This window comes from Meriones unguiculatus, chromosome 2 (genome assembly GCF_030254825.1).
Source record: "Meriones unguiculatus strain TT.TT164.6M chromosome 2, Bangor_MerUng_6.1, whole genome shotgun sequence".
Classification (NCBI taxonomy): domain Eukaryota; kingdom Metazoa; phylum Chordata; class Mammalia; order Rodentia; family Muridae; genus Meriones; species Meriones unguiculatus.
In genome coordinates this window covers 162,328,491-162,350,342 of record NC_083350.1, presented here as the reverse complement: position 1 = coordinate 162,350,342, position 21,852 = coordinate 162,328,491, and the positions used below count along the sequence as shown (strand labels likewise).

The following is a 21,852-nucleotide window of genomic DNA, read 5'->3' as shown; positions in this document are numbered from 1 at the left end:
TTCAGGAGGGCTCATTGACTGCGGTAGGTTGTGAAAAGCACAGAGACATCTCGCTTTAGCATTTTGAGAAGCAATAATTGATCCAACATTGCCTTTTCATTGCAATGCTTTGGCCAAGCTTCCTAAAACAGAAAGAAGTCAGTAGACAGAAAGCCAATGCGTGGGCACCTCCATTAATTTTCACAACAAGCCTGTTTGTTGCATTATCATCAGCAAATTCCAGACAGAGATAGATAAACAGAGCAGTGAACTACTCGGTTATAGTAAATTAATTGTTGCAGAAAATAGAGGAAGTCTGTACAGAATGCTCCTCAGAAACAGGAGTGCAGGCAGTCAGCAGTACTCAGTAGCAAGATGCTGTCTGTGCTGAGAAACCGGAGTGATAGCAGCAGGCAGAAGGGCCACTGCTCATGAAGGGTTCTACACTGAAGCTTCCATAGAAGCAGAAAGCATTAGGCTGGCTCATCAGTCAGATTGCCCCAGAGCAACTGATCCACAGAAACTGGTCCTCACCATCTTGCCTTTTCCTATGATCCTCTCTGCCAACAGCTGCTGGTCAGTTTACTGATGTATTTGACTACAGAGATATTTTGAAACAGGGCTTGCAGAAAAAACTTGTCTTTAAAAAAATAGTTCTCAAAAAGTGGGTCCTGAAAATGATAGATTGTTGTATGTAAAAGCAGCCAGAGACTTGGTCCTCGCCTCACTCAATATAGAATATTAGTCCAAATGGATCATTACCATGAATATAAAGCCCACAACTATAAACTGTCTAGAACACGTGTTAAGAATCAGTGGTTGTGGGTGTAGGTTAGGCAGAGTGCCCACAGGTGATATAGTCCAGGTGCACACCTTTAATCCCGGCACTCAGGAGGCAGAGGCAGGCACATATCTATGTGTTCAAGGCTAGCCATGTCTACAGAGTTAGTTCTAGGAGAGCCAGGGCTACACAGTGAAACCCAACCTCAAGAAAAACCAAAAAGTCAAGGAAAAAAGAAAAAAAAAAAGAGTACAGTCCAGAACAGAAACATTGATGGCAAGAAGATCACTAAATCTTCTTTGTTTTGAACAGTGTTAAGAAAAGTAAGTGTAGTTCAGGCTGGAAAAGATTTTAAACAAACCCAGGGCTCAGCAGGTGAAAGGCTATACAAACCCGAGTTTGCCCTCCGGGACCCACAAGATAGAAGGAGACCACCAACCCCCACAAATTGTTCCCCTGTCTATCCACACGCTTGCTGTAGTGTGTGCACATGTGTGCACACCCATACTCATGTGTAAATAAATAAATGTAAAAACATCAATCTAATGAAATACTGGGGCCTAAAATTTAAAGCAAATAGAAAAAAAACCACAATAATTTAAAAGTATTTCTTAAAAAGTGAGGGCAAAAGAATCTGCTGTCTCCCAAACAACCACAGAGATAGTATCTTCCTCCTGAGCGGTGTGGCCTGCTGGGTAGCTGTGCCCCACTCCAGACCTGTGGTACTCAACTGTATAGGTAGCAAAGATCATTGTGGATCCCCTTATGATTGTGTTCTTTGCAGTTGGCTTTTTTTTTTTTAATCACAATCTTTGAGAGCCATCCTGCTCATGTCCTTGCTGTGCCCTGTGTGCACTAACATCATACTGTAAAATAATGTCAGCCAAGATTATTGGTCCATGCAGCAGTCAGTGAGCACTGGAGTTGTTTCCTGATGTTGGCTGTACTGAGTAAGGCTGCTATAAACATTGACAGTCATAGCATTTTTCTACCATACAAGCTTTCAGCAGTGTGAGCTTATGTATCTTCAGAATAGATACCTAGGAATGGGCTTTCTCACAAACTAAATTATATTAACGTTTTAGCAGAATGCCAAAGTAGCTTCTATAGTGGCCGTGTCATCTTCTATCCCCACTCAAAGAGTGTCACAGTCTCTGTCCTTTGTGCCTTCCCCCACTCATCTCCTGTTGTTTTAAAATGCAGTCATTCTAACTGGACATGAAGTAATAAATATACTTTTATAATTTAACTTATAGTTCTTGAACATAATGGCATGGAATACCGCTTTGTATGTTTATTACATGCTAAGACATTTTTATATATTTTAACAAGACAATGAGTAGTGACTTATTATAGATACAACCTTGGTAGTCTTCACTGGAGTAGTTTATATGCTCCCCAGATTACTACTCTTATTTCAGATTTGTCTAATGGAGAGAGAGGTGGGTCCTGCCTCTGAAGACAAATCCCCAAGGCAAGCAATATCCTGCCTAAGGATTTGGGGTCTAATAAAAGCTAATACTTACCTGGACAAAAAAAAAAAAAAAAACACCAGGCAATTACAGTTTGTAGAAACTAATCAAACAAGGTGATACATTCTTAATCGGGTCTGCAGAGTAGTGCAGCCACTCACTTAGTGTGTTGGGTCCAGTGCATTCAACCCAGTAAACTTGCCACACTGGGACATTTCTAGATTTTTTGTGAATGGGACTACTTGAGAAGTTGTTATGATTATTTTTCTAATCCCTTTCCTCCTTCCCCCTGAAGGTACTGTTCTCAGTGTAGTCTCCCACACTGAGAAGTCAGTGACCATTATAGATTGATAAACACCAACCCAAGTTGGAATGTTGCTGTGTCTGCCATGATGCTTGCTCCACTCACTCAGTGTCAGTTTTATGTCCCTCCTGCACTTTGACTCCAAAGCTGTTTGTGGGCATGGATGCCCTGAACAAGCTGATTGTGGCCCTGCCATTTTTCCTTTGGGATCCCTAAGCTCTAACTCATGCAAACACTTTACCACTGAGGCAGCCATCTCCTGCCTAGGTTTTCTCCTCAATCCTAAGTCAAATTTGTGTTATCTGACCGATGAGTCTAGAAAGACCTGTATACTAATCTTATGTATGCTGGATATTTGGGGGCCTTCCATTGCCCCAAAATCTGCTGTCTGTCACCTGGGAGCCATGCCAGGATGAATAGATGGTTTGCGTGAAGATCCAGCACACAGTGGGTGGCTTCAGAAGTCTCCCTGTCTGGGTCTTCCTTGAAGCAACCTTAGGAGGCTTAAAGAAAGAGCTTTCTTGTACATCTGCTAGGGAATAGGTCTGTGGCATGTCTGTGGCAGCCAGTTTTGCTTCTGGGTTGATGCCACCTCTGGGGATTCCTGAGTAGCAGAGCTGTAAAGGGACATGTGAGCAAGTGTGGCCGCATTCACAGCTACCACTCTCAGGGTCACTCCCCTGTATTTCTCCATCTTAAAGACTTCCTCTGCAGCACAGATCCTCTGCTCTCACAGCACAGATCCTCTGCTCTGCCCAGGCTCCCCCACCTGCGGATAGCACCCACAGGATGATCACACTCACCTGTAGAAGCCTGGCAAGCAATGAGGTAGTACTAAATATCTCCAGTTTGCTGCGTATTTCTCAGTTTTGCCAAAGATACATTTATTTGTTGTGCGTTTCTTTAATATAGAGAACCTGTACAGTAAGATGTAGATTCTGTGATGACAACTACCATTCAGTCAATGTTTTGTTAAAGTTTCTGTGAACTTATTGGGTAGTTCTATAGGATTTAGTTCTTCTGATAGGTTTAGCAGAGAGGGAGTTGGGATGTGCTCTGCTGAATTTACAGTGCAGGCCAGGATTATCTCCACTTATTCGCAAGAGTTCTTTTTAATACGCCTAAGGTACAAAATGAGAATGTCCATATATCAAAGAGAAGTAGCATTCACTGTGGTAAAGTCCTTCATCTCTCGTGTGGATTAGTATTCTTTACTTGTGGTCATTCCCTCCTCATCCTCCTTTCAGCTATCATTATGAAATTCAAGGCAATGAAGAGAAAAATTATTGTATGAAATGGGAAAGCATCACTGTTTTTTAAATGTGAGCTCTGCCGTAGCTTATCGAGTTAAACGGCTGTTTGCTATGCGGGCAGCAGCCGGTGCTTGACTCCAGATCACTTCCTAACTTTGAGAACTGAAGATTTATTATTAGTGTGTGGTGATTGCACAAGATCCTATAGTCCAGGCCTGTGACAGTGCTCTTCAGTCACAGCCCTCCTGGTACTTTGCTTGTCCTGATGCACTCTAGATCTGTTTCATTTAGTGCTGTTGCTTGTGTTGTGAACACTGACACATATTAGCTGCTTGTGTGCCGTGAACACAGTGATCAAGATATAAACATAATGACAAAGACTGTCTCACTGATGAGTTGTGAAATTTTAAATTTGGTCTCATTAGAAAAAAAAAAGAAAACCCTAGAATGTAATATTATCACTTATTGTAGGATCTTAGTAAATTCCAAATGCTTTGTTTGCATAGCACACAAGCACCGGCTTAATTTATCTGCACACAGCTAAGCTGATTGTAACCAACTTCCTCATGAAGCATTGATAAAGCCTTGTGTTCAGTTCTAACATGGTTAGCATCTGACCTCTTGACAAAGGACAGAAACAGAAAGTCTTTCTGATAGTATTAGCCTAATGCAGGCTTCATCAATCATAATCTACCCATTTGTAATTTGTTTTTCAAAAAGGCCCTCTGTGGATGTGAAATAATTGTCTCACCCAGCCTTCAGCCCTGCTGAGTCCTAGTGCTGTTGGGCCAAATGCAGAGCACAGGCCACATGTACCCAGCCAGGCAGGGGACACTGAGGCCCTGTGCTTCTGCTCATATTTTTTAATGTCCTTTGCAAATTTTTCCTATTTTAAAGAAAAGGTCCTTTTATAGTAGATATAGCTTGAATTTGAAATATTTGACTAACGTATGAAGTAGCACCTTGCTTACAAAAGAACACTATGATGTTCGCTTTACTTAGCAAACAGCTGATGAACATTCCAGACAGTTCTTCTGATTTATAGCACATTGCTCACTAGGCAAGAATCCCTGCCTTTATTGAGCTTCCTTTCAATTAAGACCTACCAACTTTCTTATGAAGGGAGAAAGGGAGGGAAGAAGATGGCCAGTTCTAAGTTCAAGAAAAGGAGAGAGGTTATACTAGCTCCGTTTGAACTTGAGCTTGAGGAGGGCTGAAGTGAAGGAGTGCGCCGTTTGAAAGACGTTTGCAGGCAGAGGAGCATCTAGACAAAGCCCAGTGACAGGCATGCTTGGCCAGGGGGCCATGGTGCAGTGAAGAGTGGGCTGTGTCAAAAGAGCTGAGCTCCAGTTAGACTTAGCACATTGGTCTCCTAGGCTGCAGAAGCGCTGACTATAGTGGAGTGGAGGCTGCACTGTTTTGAGCCAGAGGATGGCATGGTCTTAAGCTCTAAAAAACTTACTCTGGCTGCAGTGTGAGTGCTGGGGCTACCAGAGTAGAACCAGAAGTCTATCAGGAAGCATTTCCAGAAGTGATGGGGATGTGAAAGGGAGAGTGAAGGTAGTAAGGAGTCGTTAAACTGTTCTCTGTGTATTCTAATGTTAGGCCCTACAGTCACCTCAGTGACTTCTACTAGTGACACGTTCTCTGAGTTTCTTCATGTTGCAGAAGCAGGTAAACAGCCAGGACTAAGCTGCATAGCAGATGCTTACACATAGCAGAGAATTGTAGTATTTCAGTTTGTTCTGCCAGGATGAGGGGAGAGGGTTAGTGCCTGTTATCAGGATGGTGTAGGGACAGGGATTCCAAACTGCAGGACAGGGTGAAGTCAGCATGTTTGCCCCAGTAGACTTGGATCTATTGAGAACGTAGAAAACTTCCTATCTCTGTGCCCTCCACGGACAGAGTCTGGCATGTAGAAAGTGGGCAGTAGTTTAGGGCAGGAGAGAAATTAGGCTGTACTCACTGTGTTCTTTTGCATTTCAGTGGAATGTGCTTGGGAAAGCAGAGGTTTTTGTCTTTTGGGTCACCTTGTTCCTAGGGTCTAAAACACTGTCTCCAAAGCATTCTCTAATTGAGGATACGCACTGCACTTTTGAAACAATGAATTGCTAGCTGCTAATTTTGTATTGCACTTTCCAATTTGTATGTAAATTGATTTCACAAGTAACTGTGTTCTGCTGCCACTGCACAGTGACAAGAGGGTGTTTGTGAAGAGCATGCACACCCTCTTTCTCAAGAAGAAAAGACAGAGAGAGAATATACTCCCAACAAAGGATGGGGTTGAGTCAGAAGCACACTGAAATGCTCTCAGGCCAGTGAGCAAGGGTCAGTAAGACACAGAGGTCATACCCAAGCTCTGTGCTCTGTACCCCGAACTTCTATGTCCCAGAACCTTGGTCTGTATCTGAAAACCTCCAGAGGCAGGGATGGGATAGAGTGTTGAAAGCCTGGGGTGTACAGGGCTGTGCTGGCTACATCATGCAAGGAGGAGCCTTGCAGGAAAGGCTGTAGGAGAAGGCACAGGTCAAAGTGGCTTCAGAAGTCTGCTCTAACAGGCTGCCATGCCTGGGTTAGAGAAAGAGGCCAAGTGTATTGTAGTGGGCTGTTTGGAGAGCAGTGAAGCCTAGGAAATTATGTTGGGGCCTAGTACATCCAGCCATCAATCAAGTAATAGGATAATTTAACACACATCCCTCCCACCACAGTCATTTGAAACAGCTTTATTGAGCTGGATATATAATGCCAGTACTCAGGTTACTGAGACAGGAGGATCACTGTGAGTTCAAGGCCAGCTGGAACACATGGTGAGTTCAAAGCTGACCTGGGCCACATAGCATGGCCACATATAATTATGTTTATTTAAAACAATTAATTGAGTAGTTAAAGATACAATGATTAAAATTTTAATGTAGTCATGGGGGTGGGGTGAAATCTAGCCTAGACATTTACAGAAACTTGAATGCTTTTCTGATTATCTGCTTGAATACACACATCACTATTCAGAGAGTCTTTTATTACTGAAAGCAGTTCTTTGCTAGAATAAAAGGATGGAAGAATTGTTACTTAGTATAGAAGAGATAGAAATTGTATTTTCATATATAAAAAATTCTCACAGTTCATTTCTGTTTCCTTTGTTCTTTTTTTTTTTTTTTTTTTTTTTTTTGAGTTTTAGAGAGGCTTTATCCCAAATGCATTAGTAAAAGAATTTTCTCCCAGCTAATACCCATGGGCAGGGATGGGGATGATATTTAGGTGGGTGCAATCCATCTGAAAGATACCACTCTACTTCATATCTCTCTTCACTTCCTCCCCCCACATCCCCAGGGTAGAGTTATGGATTGGAAATTGGGTTATCTGGGCTTAAAGCAATTGCCTCTGCCTTGAGAGGTGAAAGAGATGTTCAAGAAGCTATTAGGGCCATTATAACGCGATAGCTTAGTAGTCAGGTATTTCTTCATATTTCCCAGAGTGAGCACTGTAAAAAAAAAAAATCCCATTTCAAAGTGCAGAGTGGATCTGTGCATGCAGACACAGCGCCGAAAACCAGCGCAGCCAAGTGTTCAGTATCATGGTAAATACCGTTTGTGGAGCAAGAAGCTCTAGGTTGGACTTCTGCTCTGGGTGAGGGAATAGTTAATATTTAGTACCTACATATACACTGGACATTGAACTGGATTTAGCTTTCCAGTGCTCTAAACTTGGGGTTTTTTTTCCTCTTGCATGGTGATAAGAAAAGCAAATTATAATAAGGTTTTGTCATCTTCACTCCAACCTCATTTAATTTTATGAATGAAAGGCAAAGCTATCTAGAACATTTAACTGCCATTGTCAGCTGATTCACCACGATGCTTTCTGTTGTGTAGACTAGACTGGAGCAAATAACAACAGATATCAGAAAGATTTTGAGTTTAATTAAATATTGTTATGAAAATGTGAACTAATAAGGTTTAGAGCAAGATATTAAAATGCAGAAATGGATGTCCTGAAGCCTTAGAGAAATTTAATGAAATTTCCCTGAACCCTCAGAAAAAGGCCTCTATATTTTAGGTGAATTCTACCAAATTTTCAAGAAATAATGAACTTAGTTCTTATGCAAAGTGTCCCAGAAATCACGGAAAGCCATTTTAGGGGGATAATAAGATTATGAGTCCAACAGTAATTAAAGGAGGAAATTAAAAAAGAAAAAACGAGGGCCTGAAGAGATGGTTTAGCAGTTAAGAGCACTGGCTGCTCTTCCAGAGGTCCTGAGTTCAGGTCCCAGCAACCACATGGTGGCTCACAACCATCTCTAGTGGGATCTGATTCTCTCGTCTGGTGTGCATAAAAACAGAGCACTGTAATATACATTAAAAAATAAATACTAAAAAAAAAAAAAAAAGAAAAAACGAGTACCAACTTCATGCACAACTACAGTACAGAAATCCTAAGCAAATTAACATGGGAGGCAGTATATGTGTATGTATGTATTTGTCTGTTTATCTGTCTCGCTCTCACTCTCTCTGGTGTGCTGTGTGTGTCTGTGTGTGTCTGTGTGTGTGTGTGCTTTGCATCAAGCCTAAGTGAAGTTTAACCCTTTAACATCAGGAACAGACATGGATGTTCCATCTCATTGTTTCCATTATCCATAGTTGCTAAACCTGAGAACAATTCTGAAAGAAAAAAAATAAAGAAGCTATACTTGCAGCAAATCAATAGTTGCCAGAAACAAAATCAACTTAAAGAAATCAATAGCATTTTTCTACATAATCAATAGCCATATATTGAGTGTATTTTTTAGAGGTGCCAATTTCTTTTGTATTTATTGGCTTTTATTTTTTTCATATATTAAATTTAAATCACATTCTTTTCCCTATCCCAACTCCTCCAAGATCCCTCCTACCTCCTCACTCACCCCATTTGTTCTCTTTCTCTCACTCTCTTTCTTTCTCGTTCTCACTCTTGCTTTCTCTGAATAAAAACAAACAAAATCCAAGAAGACAAAAACGAACAACAACAACAAAAATCACCATGAAGTCTTCTTGCTGCTGGCCAGCTACCCCTGACCTTGGGGTTGGTCCTGGAGAATGGTGATAACACCCATTTAACACTCCACTCATGAAAACTGATTTTCCCTCTCCAAGCAGGCATCAACTGCAGATAGCTTCTTGGTTAGGGTTGGGCCTTTGTGCCCCACTTCCCTTCCTAGTGCTGAGATTTTTACTTGAATTTGTGTAGATCTCGTAAATGCATCAGAAATTTTAGGAACTATTTAGAGGGAAAAAAAAAAAACTTGACCAAGAACACCAAAATGAAAATTTTATGAAGAAAGTTTTAATTTTTAACTCTTAACATAAGTCATAGGAAATGATTTATATAGATGAGAATTTTTGGAAATGTCAATGGTGAAGCTAATGTCAGTATTTACAAGTTAATAATTAAGATAAACAAGGGTAGTTATGTAAATTTCTGGGTGTACACACATACCTGACTAGACACATACGTACGTACATGAGAGAACAAAAGAAAGGAACGGGGTGAGGACAAGAGCAGGGAGGTGTGCAGTTCCATGAATGGGCCATGGTCTTCTGGCATCAGAAGGCACTTGTACAAAGATGGGAACACGGTAGCAAACTCATGTTTGTACGCACACACTTAAATTTTTAAAAATAAAGTGAGCAGAGGGTATGAATAGGAAATTTTTGGAAACACAAAAGATAAATAAACATGTCTTTAAAGTATCTAATTTGTTAGTAATCAGAGGACCACAAACGAAAACAATTATTTTGTATCTATCATCATAGCCAGAGTTAGAAACCTGGGTAACACCAAGATTGGGGGATCATACAGAGGCATAGCGAACAGCTAGGAAAGGACAGTCCTAGGATTGGGGTACAGGACAGTCATTCTGAAGAGCAGCAGGCAGCAACTTGGGAAGAGGAAACAGAAAGATGAGTGGGAAGTAAGGCATTGGCCCTACTCCAGATGAAATTAAACAGACACCCAAAAGCCATGGGGGCAAAGGGGCACAGCCTGTGTCCCAGGGGACGCCTGTGCAGCATGAGGAGCTGCACACAGGCTGCTATCAGCAGATCTCAGAAGGGGTAGAAGGGACAAAATGAGATCCTAGACCATGGTTAGAGAGCAGACACACAGAAAGGAGGATGGTTCAGGAGAACAGAAGGAAGTATTAAAGGTTCCACAATGGCTGCCTGTTGTGGAAGAAGTGAAAGAAAGATGTTGAGATGAATAAACACATTTTAAAACCTCAGCATACTGGAAAGCCATGATTCTCTCTGTCCCCCATGGTTGCATTAGCCATATTATTCAATAATAGCTCTGTCCTAACAGAATAACAGTAAGTTTGTTAACTTTTCAGTGATAGCTCTAAGATTTATTTCACATTTTTAAAAAATCTTTCCACAACTATTAATTCACAGCTATTAATCCACAAGTATTAATTCCACAACTATTCTAGCTCCTGGGAGGAGATTTGAATGTGACCACTCACCAGTGACCCTGAATGACAGTCAGCCTTTTATCCTTCCATCCATTAGACAAGCACTGAAATGATCACTAACAATTATACTGACTTTTAAAATAGGCTAAATACTGAATGGACAAAAATCACACAAACTTAACAGATACAACCTACAAAAATTTAACTGATCCTTTTATTTTTGTCTCATTTCACATATTCTGGTCTGAATGGTTATTTCTAATATAAGTAAATGGGAGCATAAAAATTCTGTTTAGTTTTAGTAAGCAAATGCTGTGCTTTGGCAAAATCTTAGTATTTATGTTTCTGGATGATAATTATACAGAGTAATTGTTTTAAATGGCATTCTAAACAAAGTGAAGGACTGAATCAGGAAAAGGCTGGCAGGGAATGAAGTGTTAAGTGTGGGAAAAGCTGAAAAGCAATGCTGAGAGCACAGTTCTGAGAGCGTTCCTTTGAAAGTTATTTGTTAATTGAATGAATTCCAAAATGGTTCTACACCTTAGTAACCAGGACAAGCAACCAGAGAGTGAGTGACGTCACACATTTACTGACAGCTGTGGCTTCTGATATATAGCTAAACACAGAGAGAATTTGTGAATCTGGATACAGAACCTTCTTTGCATATGGTTGACATCCTGGCCGCTTTGGCTGGATCAGAAGTGAAGGAATGAGTGAATGAATCACTCCCAAGCAGCAAAGCGTCCACTACAGTTTTCATCCAGGGATGAACAGGACTCCAGCCCATCTGTCTGGTGTTTCTAGGAAACTTTTAGTGAATGGTTATTCTTCTTCTCCCTCTCTTTCTTTTCTCCTTCTTCTTGAAAATAAAACCACGTTGTTCTAATTAACTCACAAATGGAAACATCACATAGCTGGTTTAAGAAAGTCTCTCCAAACGCTTGCCCAGTTTGCCCATTTTCAACTCCATACATCTCAGGGACCTAAACACAGGGGCCTTCTTCTCTCCCAGCTCCCCACTGAGGCCTATTCTCATTGCTCTCAAGCTTCCTTCCCCTGCCCTCACTGAATAGCAAATCTCCCAATGGCCTGGTGCTTCCCAAGTACAAGCTGAAGTGATTCCTGCCATGAAGAAGGCATTCCTTTCTCATCAGCTTAAAAGCAAGGTGGCGTACTTCATTCAGGAAGACAAAGCCATATCAAAGTTTCCTATGAAATGGTTTCATTTTAAACTAATGTCTAACAATTATAAATGAAATTACTATAAAATGACATTGAAACAGCTATTACAAATTATTTTTCTTTTGAGTGTGTTTTTGTAAGAAATTATTTAATATGAATGTTTGTGTTTTATACATAATGGAGCCAAGAGAATGGCAAGCATTTTGTAAAGAGACTTTTATTTAGCTCTATGTCTTATTAAAGGCAGTCTTTTGCCAATTCTGGGGACTGAGGATCTAATACATACAAATCAAGCACAGTGTAAAGTCATAATGCCCTCATTTATACCGAATGTTTCACAGTGAGAAAGTGGCATGGGGCCTTGCTGAACTTGTAGTCTTATTGTTCCTTGATTTGTTTCAGGCCCTGGAAAGTGAATTTGTTTCTTGCCAACTCCATCAGTGGATCGACCTCATATTTGGCTACAAACAGCGAGGGCCAGAGGCAGTTCGTGCTCTGAATGTTTTCCACTACTTGACCTACGAAGGCTCAGTGAACCTGGACAGCATCACAGACCCTGTGCTCCGAGAGGTAGGTGTCCCGAGCTGCCAAAGTGTCTGGCGTCTCTCAGACACACATCTGACTTTCCATCTCTTTCTGTGTAAGTCTCCTTTCAGCCTAACTCTTTAATATACATAGGTTTCAGGTTGTTGACAAATGTTATATGTGTATATATATATATATATATACATATATATATATATGCAAGCAATGAGAGCAATATGTTGGCGTTTTTGAAATACAGACATTTTAATGTAGAACGGTAATTTTACTTCAGGTCTTCATTAAAATGCATAATGCATTAAGTGTGTTGTTAATGGGTGAGGCTTAGATGAATATTTTACCATGAATAATTCACTGAAATAATCAACAGCATAAGTTTTTAAAAATAAAAGCAGCTTTGCAACTTTCTGGAAGGAACATTCGAGTGTAATGGATGCCGTTATGTAGTACTTTATTCCCGTGTTCTCAGCCTGAACTGTCTTTAGCTAACAGTTGGGAATTATAAGTATTTCAAATGAAAAAGTCCTATTAAATTGCATTTAAATAACTTCCCAGACATAAAATGACTTTGGTTAGGTGGGCACAGTAAAGATGCAGCAGCTGCTAGGTAAGTGTTGCTGCAAGGAAACTATATCCCTGCCCTCCATCCTACCCGCAATCTGCCATCTGCTGTATGCAAAACAAGCCATTGTGGCTACATCTCCAGGCACCAGAATGCTTTTTCAGTTTTCATTTCAGAGGTAGGAAATGTTTAGATTTGGGAAATGAAGCACTCTTAAAGAAATCTTATATCCATTTCTTACATGTTCTATAAAATAAAGATTCCGTTTGCTTGGTTCCAAGCAGAGAAGAAAAGAAGAGAGAGTACAACATCACTGATCATTGGTCCCTTAGGCACAACACTTGAAGAACACATTTCAAGCATGTTATTAAAGGCAGTGTTGCACAGTAGCATCTGCACAGGGGGTTGGGAGAAGACAGAGGGTGAGTGGTCCAAGGAGAGCCCAGGTATTGTGAAATTGTTTGAAGTGAGAAATATCCTCCAGAGACGACTACACTCCCCTAATATAGTGCTCTCAGTTGTATATAAAATTTAATCATCTTATTTGGTATGAAGTAACTCTAATAACTATACCCCTTTGCTTAACATGGGCCCATTTTATAAATTCGTTACAAACAAAATTTATCTTTTCAACAAAATTGTGAAACAGTTCTCACTATGTAATCCTGGGCAACCCAGAACTTTCTATATAAACCATTCTATCCTGGAACTCACAGAGATCCACCTGTCTCTGCCTCCTAGTGCCTGGATCAAGGGTGATCATTATCTTGTCCAGCCACAGTGAATACTTTTATAACCAGAAGAGGGAAAACTGGAATAGCTCATTCTTATGTTCCAAGCCCAAGTCCAAAGTGGACTTGAGTTATAAATTTTATGGACATATTTGGTCCTGGTTATTTTGTTGTGCTTTTTTCCTCTACAACAAAGTTCTTTATCTAAAAGGGAAAATATGGGCTGATCCTGCTTGATAAAATACAAACTTGAGCATATTGAATATAAGGAAAACCATACAGTAGCATCAGACTGATAAGAAAATAGCAGGTGTTTCTTATTTGAATTCAAGTTGAAAAGGAGACAAGTAGGCCAGACAAAAGACATCAGAATTAGAATTGAGATGCTCCTATCTGTGAGCAGAGTATATATTTGAGCCTCACTATAGGGGTGTGCTTCTTTAGCCATCACGCCGTTACTCTGGACAGTGCCAAAGCCAATTAACCATTCACACTGTAGGACCTGTGGCATAGAATGTGTGCCTTTCTCTGACTGGCTGGAAGGGAGTGGGTCCAGCCTCATGTTCACTTATTATGTAGATTTTCTGAACAGAATCTATTACACTATAGACCTTTATACAACCCCAAGGAATGCAGACAGTCTAGTGCCCTGCAGGATGTCTTCATTGAAGACTGTGCTCCTTTGAGCATCTCATTTGGAGCAAACACTTGCTGGACACAGAAGCTCTGCCATCCTCAGAATCAAGCTAGGATGTCCATCCTTAAACCCTTGCCCAGGTGTCTGAGCTATCATCTTTTAGAGCTGTGAAGAGGCACACTGTGACCACACACCTCCTCCCTCCAGCTAGCATAGGCCCTGACACAAGTCAACAGAGCCATCTGCGCTGGCTTCATCTTCTTGAGGGCAGCAAGAGACTGAACAGGATTGAGGGCTTTTAAGGAATATTAACATTATTCCTCTTCTTTTCCTCTCCATCATTCCCTCTCATATATTCCCATTAATTTTAATGAATAAGTTAAGAAAAAAAAAGACCTATTCCCACAAAAAAAAAGTCTTTTGGTGCCTGAAGAGCACTGCTCTGCAAAGGCTAAGAACCACTCCAGAGCCGCAAGCTAGCTGAAGACAACCGGAGTGCTGAATCTCACTCATGGCCTTAGTTGCTCTATAAAAGAAGAATAACGCCTTCCCCCACGCAGGGGCACTCAGCTCTGCAGATAGTACAGCTAACGTTTGAGGTTTAAGGTTCATACCCCTCCCTGAACAATATCACTGTGACAGACCCCTGGGGAGGTACAGTCCCTGGTTTCAAAGCATCTATATTAGCACGCTAAAGCCCGGCCCCGCTAGGCCATGGCTTGAGAGAGTTGCTCTCAACCTGAAAGACTGAACAGATTTCTACAGAAAAGAGCTCAAAAGTTAGCCTGTCCATGATGCCTGCATTCACTTTATTTATAATTACCCATTTTTGTATTTTTAGTGAAAATATCATGAATAGATACAATCTAGGAAAGCTAGATTTTGTTTGTTTCATAATGCTAGTTTTCCTGATTAATATAATTTTATTTAAAAAATGCTAAGCACCACCTTAAAAGACTAGCATATCCCCTCTGCTTAAAGATTCTGATCTGCCCCGAATGCTGAGCTTTGAAATTAGTACTAAAATTTGAGAAATAGCCTCAGGTTATTGACTCATTCTTCCCTGACAGGTGAAGTCATGAACCAGCACTAACCACAGCAATTATGGCATTAAAATGTCAAGAAATTAGAGGTCAGAATAACAGATAATTTTCTTCTCTGTGTCAGATTAAAAATTGGCATTCTTTGACAGTTTAGGATCCCTGGCTGAGAAAATGATGACAGCTTAACTTATTTTATACTTGTAAAGCAGTAATTGATAGTAAACTTTATCTTGACAGCTTCTGGGCAGAAACATGACAGCGCAGTTCTGGTACAAAGCTCCTTAATATGTAAACACTAGGTCTGCTGGAGAGGAGAGATTTATTTAAACTGTCTTAAGTCTTGTCTTACATCATTATCTTCTGGGCTCTTTTCTCGTGATAGCTCAACTATTTGGGCAGTGGCTTTGAAGCGTGGCAATGAATATTCTTTCTTCTCCTTTTTATGTATTAATAAAAATCACCATTTTCTTTATATTTGTACCTGCCGAGTAACCTGCATAGGTAAAGGGTTCTGGTTAGTAGCCACTGGGTGTTATGGTTTTCTTCCTGTCTGCTCCTCAAGTGTGATCCAGAGCTCAGCAGAATCCCAGCACCAGGGAGCTTGTGAGAACTTCTGGCTAGAAATGTAAGCTCCCCTGACATGACTCAGAACAGCATTCAGTTGAGCCCATGGACTTCTATGAGATGTTACAGGGTTAGTTTTTTTAGTCTTTAAAATATATTTGGGTGTGTGTGTGTGTGTGTGTGTGTGTGTGTGTGTGTGTGTGTGTGTGTGTGAAATATGTATATGTTTGTGCATGGGGACCACACTGTGTGTGTGGAGGTCAGAGGACAACTTAGGGACGTCAGTTCTCTCCTTGTACTGTATGAGCTCAGTTGTTAGGCTTAGTGGCAGCTGCCTTTACCCACTGAGCCTTCTCACCAGCTGCAAAAGATAAAGTTGGGGAAGGTTTGCTCTACATTAGATATGCCAGAAGCTTCTGCTTTTCTCTGTATGTAGAGAGAATAGAGAATAACACAGTGTAGTAGCGATCACCCAGCCTCACCTCATTGCATGTTCTCCTCCTGCCCTGGATCCTGCGCTGTTTTAAATATACATCCATGCCCACGTAGCCGCCTCCGCAACAGCCACTGTGTCATGTGTCTTCCCTACCCTATGGATATTAAGAATATCAGTAACACTCTGTGTCTTGTTCTAAGTTAAACTTCTGTCCTTAATTATTATTATAGCTATAATTGTTTCTTTCAATGCCGTAGTTTAGTTTTGATAATATCTGAATTTATGCATTTCTGAGTAAGTTCATATATGCACCACATGCATGCAGTGCCCCTGCAGGCCAGCAGAGGGCATGGGAGTCCCTGGAACTGGAGGTCCAGGCAGTTGTGAGCCTCCCTGTGGGTGCTGGGAAACAAACCCAGGATCTCTGCATGAGCAGCCAGTGCTCTTAAGTGCTGAGCTTCTCCCCAGCCCCTCAGGGTTATTACTTTCCAAGAAGTAAGTCAGCCTAAGTATGGAACTGATATTGAAGTTGCACCTGTGCAACCAGAGGAAAAAGTGGAGTCAGTATCGTAACAGAATCCATAAGCTCACACTAGACAAATGACTAAGAGTGCTAAATCCTGAGTTAACATAAAACTTGTCATCATAACTATTATCAACCTCACCCCCCCAAAAAAATGATTTAAATGATTACCCAGTGGCACTGAGAGGTAGACACATAGCCAGCCAAATAGTTTTGTGGTGCTGGCACCTAGAACATATGGACCATGCAGTGTTTATATATTTACTTACTCATCGACTTTGCATTTTAAAATATTCTATGCATTTTAATATTACTATCAATCACAAAAATGTGCTATTTTCCATCTAGCTGTCTTTACTTAGGCAAGCTCTGCTTTGATCTCCCCTTTGATCTGCCAGGGGTAACAGAGCTGCTCTCTGTGAGTGCTATAAGGAGAGCATGCCCACAGGAGGTAGGCTACATCATTTCAGTTTCACTTCGTTTTCTTGCTGAAATGTTCCTTGCTACTACAGAGCACTAACATGATAGGGCTGTCAAGAACCAGCAAGACAGATGTGTCTGTATTCCAAAACAGCTGCTGCTGACTTTCCCAGAGAGATGTGCTTATAAAGTTCATAAAGGAAAAAAAACCAACACACTTTTCACTTACTGGTGATGTAAATAAAAAGACGGTGGCAGCACCGATGGCCCTACCTTCTGTGCTTTCGTTCCTGTGCCCCTCTCAGGCCTTTTCTTCTCGTACTTCTAATGTCTTCCTTTGATATAACCAGGAGTATAAACAAGGGCCATTGCTTTGACCCCCTAGGCTAAGCGCTTGGGGGTTCAGTCTCCTGTTTGTATGAATGAGCTCCCTCAGTGAGCTGCAGAATGCAGCATTCCCTCACAGGACCATGGGCCCTCATTGTCTTCCTGCTGATTGATCGGGTTCCCCTTCAAAGCAGCTTTTCAGAGAAATGATTGTAATAAATGAGCAAGAAGATAGTTGGTAATGATCTTCTAAACCACCTTAATATTCTTCTTTACTGCGCTGAAATTTTTAACAAGCTCAAAATCCAAATTAAACACAAAGAACACCCTACATTTTGATTAGTAAAGTGCAGGTAGGCATAAGTTGCTCTTCAGGGTCTGTGTGGGAGGAAGGAAAATGCCATGACCTCAAACCCTGTGTTTTCATATGTACAGCGTTGAGGCTCATCTGGAAGATTTCATTAATAAACTCTGCACATTGAAGTTAGTAATGGCACACACTGAATTGTGCTTAGCCACCTTTCATTTGGGTTTCCCTTTTCTAGTTGGAACTTTATGCTGTGCTTAGCTAGTCTGGTTTTTTATCATCCCCCACAAACACATGCTAGTCAGCCTCACATGTGTGTCAGTTAGGTCTTTTTTCCTCCTCTTCCTGTGAATTTCATTGTGTGCTACTGAGAAATGCTAATTATTGATTTTCAGAAATTAGCAGCAAATGCTTTCATAATATCCATGTTCAGAACAGTGAGGATGACACCCTGCTACTTGTAAAAGAAATGTCTGGAAGGCACTTCCCCATCTCCCTTCGGCACAGAGCTCAGTTATATTACACTGTCATCTGCTTCCGTTTGTGAAAATGGATATCACTCAGTTTCAGTTGTATGTTCAGGACTCATTTAAAGTTTCAGACACATTGATAATGGCCCAATTTAAAGTCGTTTGAAGTCTCAATGTAGTCTTTCTAAATTATTGTTTCCCACTTATGTAAAAATCAGAGGACATTTTATTCTGTTGAATTAATACTGTGATAATTTGAATCTGCGCTTGGCTTGATAACAAGACATGCTTCATTTTGGAATATTGACATCACCACCTGGTGAATTTGTGTCATTGTGTTCTGCACACCAAGACAAACTTTGAGCTTCTATCTTTTCTCATTAACTTCCTGACACTCTAGTTTACAAGGCTGCCACCTGCATACCTGTCCCCTCACACTGCTTCCAACACCCATCAGCCCTCAGCTTCCTTCTCTTTCTCCCGGCTTCCTTCTATCTCCTGAGTCACCAACCTGGAAGACATTTCACAGAGAGCTGTTCAGCCAGGGCATGTTTGACAGCATGTCGCCCTGGCTGATCTGGGTTATTCTTCGTGGTTTCAGTCCTCTGTTGATGAAAAATAAGTGCTGAAGTGCAAAGAACCCCCAACATGAGTGCCTCCTTAAGAGATGTCTTCCTGGGCATCAGTGAGTGCAGACTGCAGAGATCCTGCACTTGAAGGAGCTGACCCCGAGAGCCCCTCTGAAAGGCCTTCCACACCCTCGATAAAAAGGCTCCTGGCTGAGTAGAACTATTTTCTCTTTCCTGTCCAGACACGTAGGAGAAGGTAAGCAGTAGAAGGTCTCACTTTTTACACCTTCCTGTTGCCCACACTGCATCTCTGGGGATCTCAGCACCTGGCCTTTCCAAGGGGCACTGAAGACTTCCTTTAAAAGAAAGCTGCCATATGGATGAACCTTGGGGACATTGTGCTCAGTAAAATAACTTGGTCACAAATCAAAGAAAAGCAAAACAAACAAAAAGGCTATGGACACCCCACCTCCGCCTCCACCCTCATCCACACATACAAATACAAATACTTAGGAGAGCAGTCTGGAGCAGTCACTGTGATCTGAGGTGGAAGAGCCCAGCCTAGCCACTGCTAAACCAATACCTGGCAAAGAGAGCCACATAGAAAATACTTCAGCCTCCTGTCTCTCTCTATTTTTTTTTCAATATTATCTTGGTTTCTTTTTTTTTAATTTTTATTTTTTTAATATTAGTTACAATTTATTGACTTTGTATCCCAGCTATATCCTGCTCCCTCATTCCCTCTCAATCCCCCCCCCCCTTATCCTCCCTGCCCCTTTCCAAGTCTACTGATAGGGGACCTTTCATCTGACTCTAACTTATCAGGTGTCTTCAGGCCTGGCTGTAAAGTCCTCCTCTGTGGCCTAGCAGGACTGCTCCTCCCTTGGGTGGGGGTGGGGGTCAAAGAGCCAGCCATTGAGTTCATGTCAGAAATAGTCCCTGTTCCCTTTACTAGGGTATACACTTGGATACTGAGCTACCATGGACTACATCCCAGCAGGGGTTCTAGGTTATATCCACACATGGTCCTTGGTTGCCTCCTGTCTCTTGTAGTAATCTAGGATCTCCACTGTACCAGGGGAAGGGTTGCAGGGGAGGGGAGGGGAGGAAGAGCAAGGAGTATAGTCATGAGGTCTATGGAGGCCCATGGATCAGAGCCAAAGAAGGAAGGTGTCCAGCACAGTATCCATTCCCTTTGATATGTTACTTCCAGCTAAGCAAATTAATTTTAGACATCCAAGGCAGGTCAGCCACCTCCAGCTGCATTAAAACCTGTGCTTTCTTCCTTGGATTTGTGTACATGTACACTTCACATACAAAATCTGAGAGAATTTGCCAACAGTAAAATGGACTAATTACAAAATGAAACTATTCTGGATGAAAGATTTTCTGTCAGGATAGAGGTCTGCTAAGTCACTCGTGTAACATCATTCCAGTTGACCATTCTAAGGAGGAGATGGAGCTCTAGAATCCTCTCTCACATTCAGAGACTTGAACCGAAAACTACAGCAGGTACCAATGAACCTGAGCTGCTCCTGCAAGCCTGGCACAATACTAATGAGTTCTTCTCTTTAAACTAGGGTTTAAAAATAGGTGCTTACATAGTCAATAATTTTGCCAGAATATTTTTTTAGTCTCAATGTGGGTGATTATTAAATCAACAATAAAAACATTTGTATTTCCGTTTGTGGTTTCTCTGAGGAACTAGAAACAGTTGACAATAAAACAGTGCTTTAATTTTTTATATAGTTTAATGTTTAAAAGCAAGAAATGATAGAGTGCATATATTATTGTCTTGATTTACTTCATTCTTGATTTTCCAGCATTAAAAAGTAATGCTTTATATAATCTTGTTTTATCACAGTCATAAAGCAGAAGCAAAGCTTATCAGTTAAAATATATTCCACCATTAAGACACCATTCTCTTTATCTCTTTGCAAAGTTGTATTATTTTTTAATTTTTTATGTGATGTAGGCAGAATTACAGGTAGAACAGAAAAATGATACATGTTTTATATTTGCCATGTTAAATTTGGTTATGGAAACAACAGCAGCTCTTGAGTGTTAAAATCATTGTAACAATGAGATAAGCACAATACAAGGTAAAATGCTCATTTCTCCCCCCCCCCCCGTGTTATAAACAACCACATGTACTTTTGTCCCCCCTGAATTTTCTTAAAAGTTGAATAGAATTGGAGACCATGAAGCAACCACATTAGTGTGTCCCACATAGATGACAGGTTTCCATGGCCACGTAGATGGAACCCTATTAGTCAACCTTCTTCCTAGCTATACACTCATGCACCTGAGGCTGACACACACCTTCAGCAGGCCACAGGCAGTTGGGTAGAATTACATATAAATGGCTGGGGTGTGTGGCTGGTGTTGATCCAATGACCTTTCCCTCCCCTATCCTTCCAGTAAAGAATGTCAACCATTCACAGTCAGATGCTTGCTAGCAGGAACAGCTGATTTGATGAAGATAGCAGCTTTTATCTTTTCTCTCTCTCTCTCTTTTTTTTTTTTTTTTTTTTTTTTGGTAGGAGGACCAGGTTAACAGCAGAGGGGTAGGAGGACAAGGAGGAAAAAGAAAGAAAGGAAGGGAGGGAGGGAAAAAATTGGTTTTAAAGATCCTATGGATCTATTTTCATGCTAGGCCACAGAGGAGGACATTGCAGCCAGTCCTGATGAGATCTGATAAACTAGGGTCAGATGGAAGGGGAGGAGGACCTCCCCTATCAGTGGACTTAGAGAGGGTCAGGGAGGAGATAAGGGGAGGGAGGGTGGGATTGGGAGGGAATGTGGAGGAGGCTATACCTGAAATACAAAGTAAATAACCTGTAATTAATATAAAAAAATAAAAATCATGGAAGAAAGAGATATCCTGGTTAGATTTGCCCACCTTATGAGTAAAACAGAGTTCACCTGTTTTTCTCTATTGCACAGCGAGGGTCTGCTCCAGGCCTCCCAGGTGTTCACTTTGGCCCTGTGTGTGAAGTCTTTCTGCACAGGCATAGGTGTGACACACAGGCACCAGCAGCCTATCAGAGTACCTCCTCTCCTGGTGATTTAGTGCCAGTCTGTTCACAGAGGAGAAGCATCGTTAGACAGGGGGGCAGAGGGGAAAGAAAGCAGATAAGCAAGGTGCCCAGCAGGTCGAGGAGGAGAACATGTTGTACTACAGCTTCCATAAAGGGTCCTCAGGGCGTGTGTGCAGGGAATCTCCTTAACTCGGAATTGTGAAATGTGTTTCTCCTCGGAAACTGAGGCAGATTCTGTTTCCATTTGTCTCCAAATGGGCAACCACCTT

The 21,852-nt window shown here is 41.3% G+C and overlaps 1 protein-coding gene across 3 annotated transcripts in view; it reads left to right on the top strand.

The window, feature by feature from the left end:
- The window catches only part of Nbea (neurobeachin), a 525,499-nt gene that overhangs the window by 473,913 nt on the left and 29,734 nt on the right, over nucleotides 1-21,852 (top strand). For all 3 annotated transcript variants that reach the window (XM_060378339.1, XM_060378338.1, XM_060378340.1), the window contains one exon: nucleotides 11,813-11,980. In XM_060378339.1, coding sequence (XP_060234322.1) covers nucleotides 11,813-11,980 — 168 coding nt within the window. The remainder of the gene's footprint in view (nucleotides 1-11,812; nucleotides 11,981-21,852) is intronic.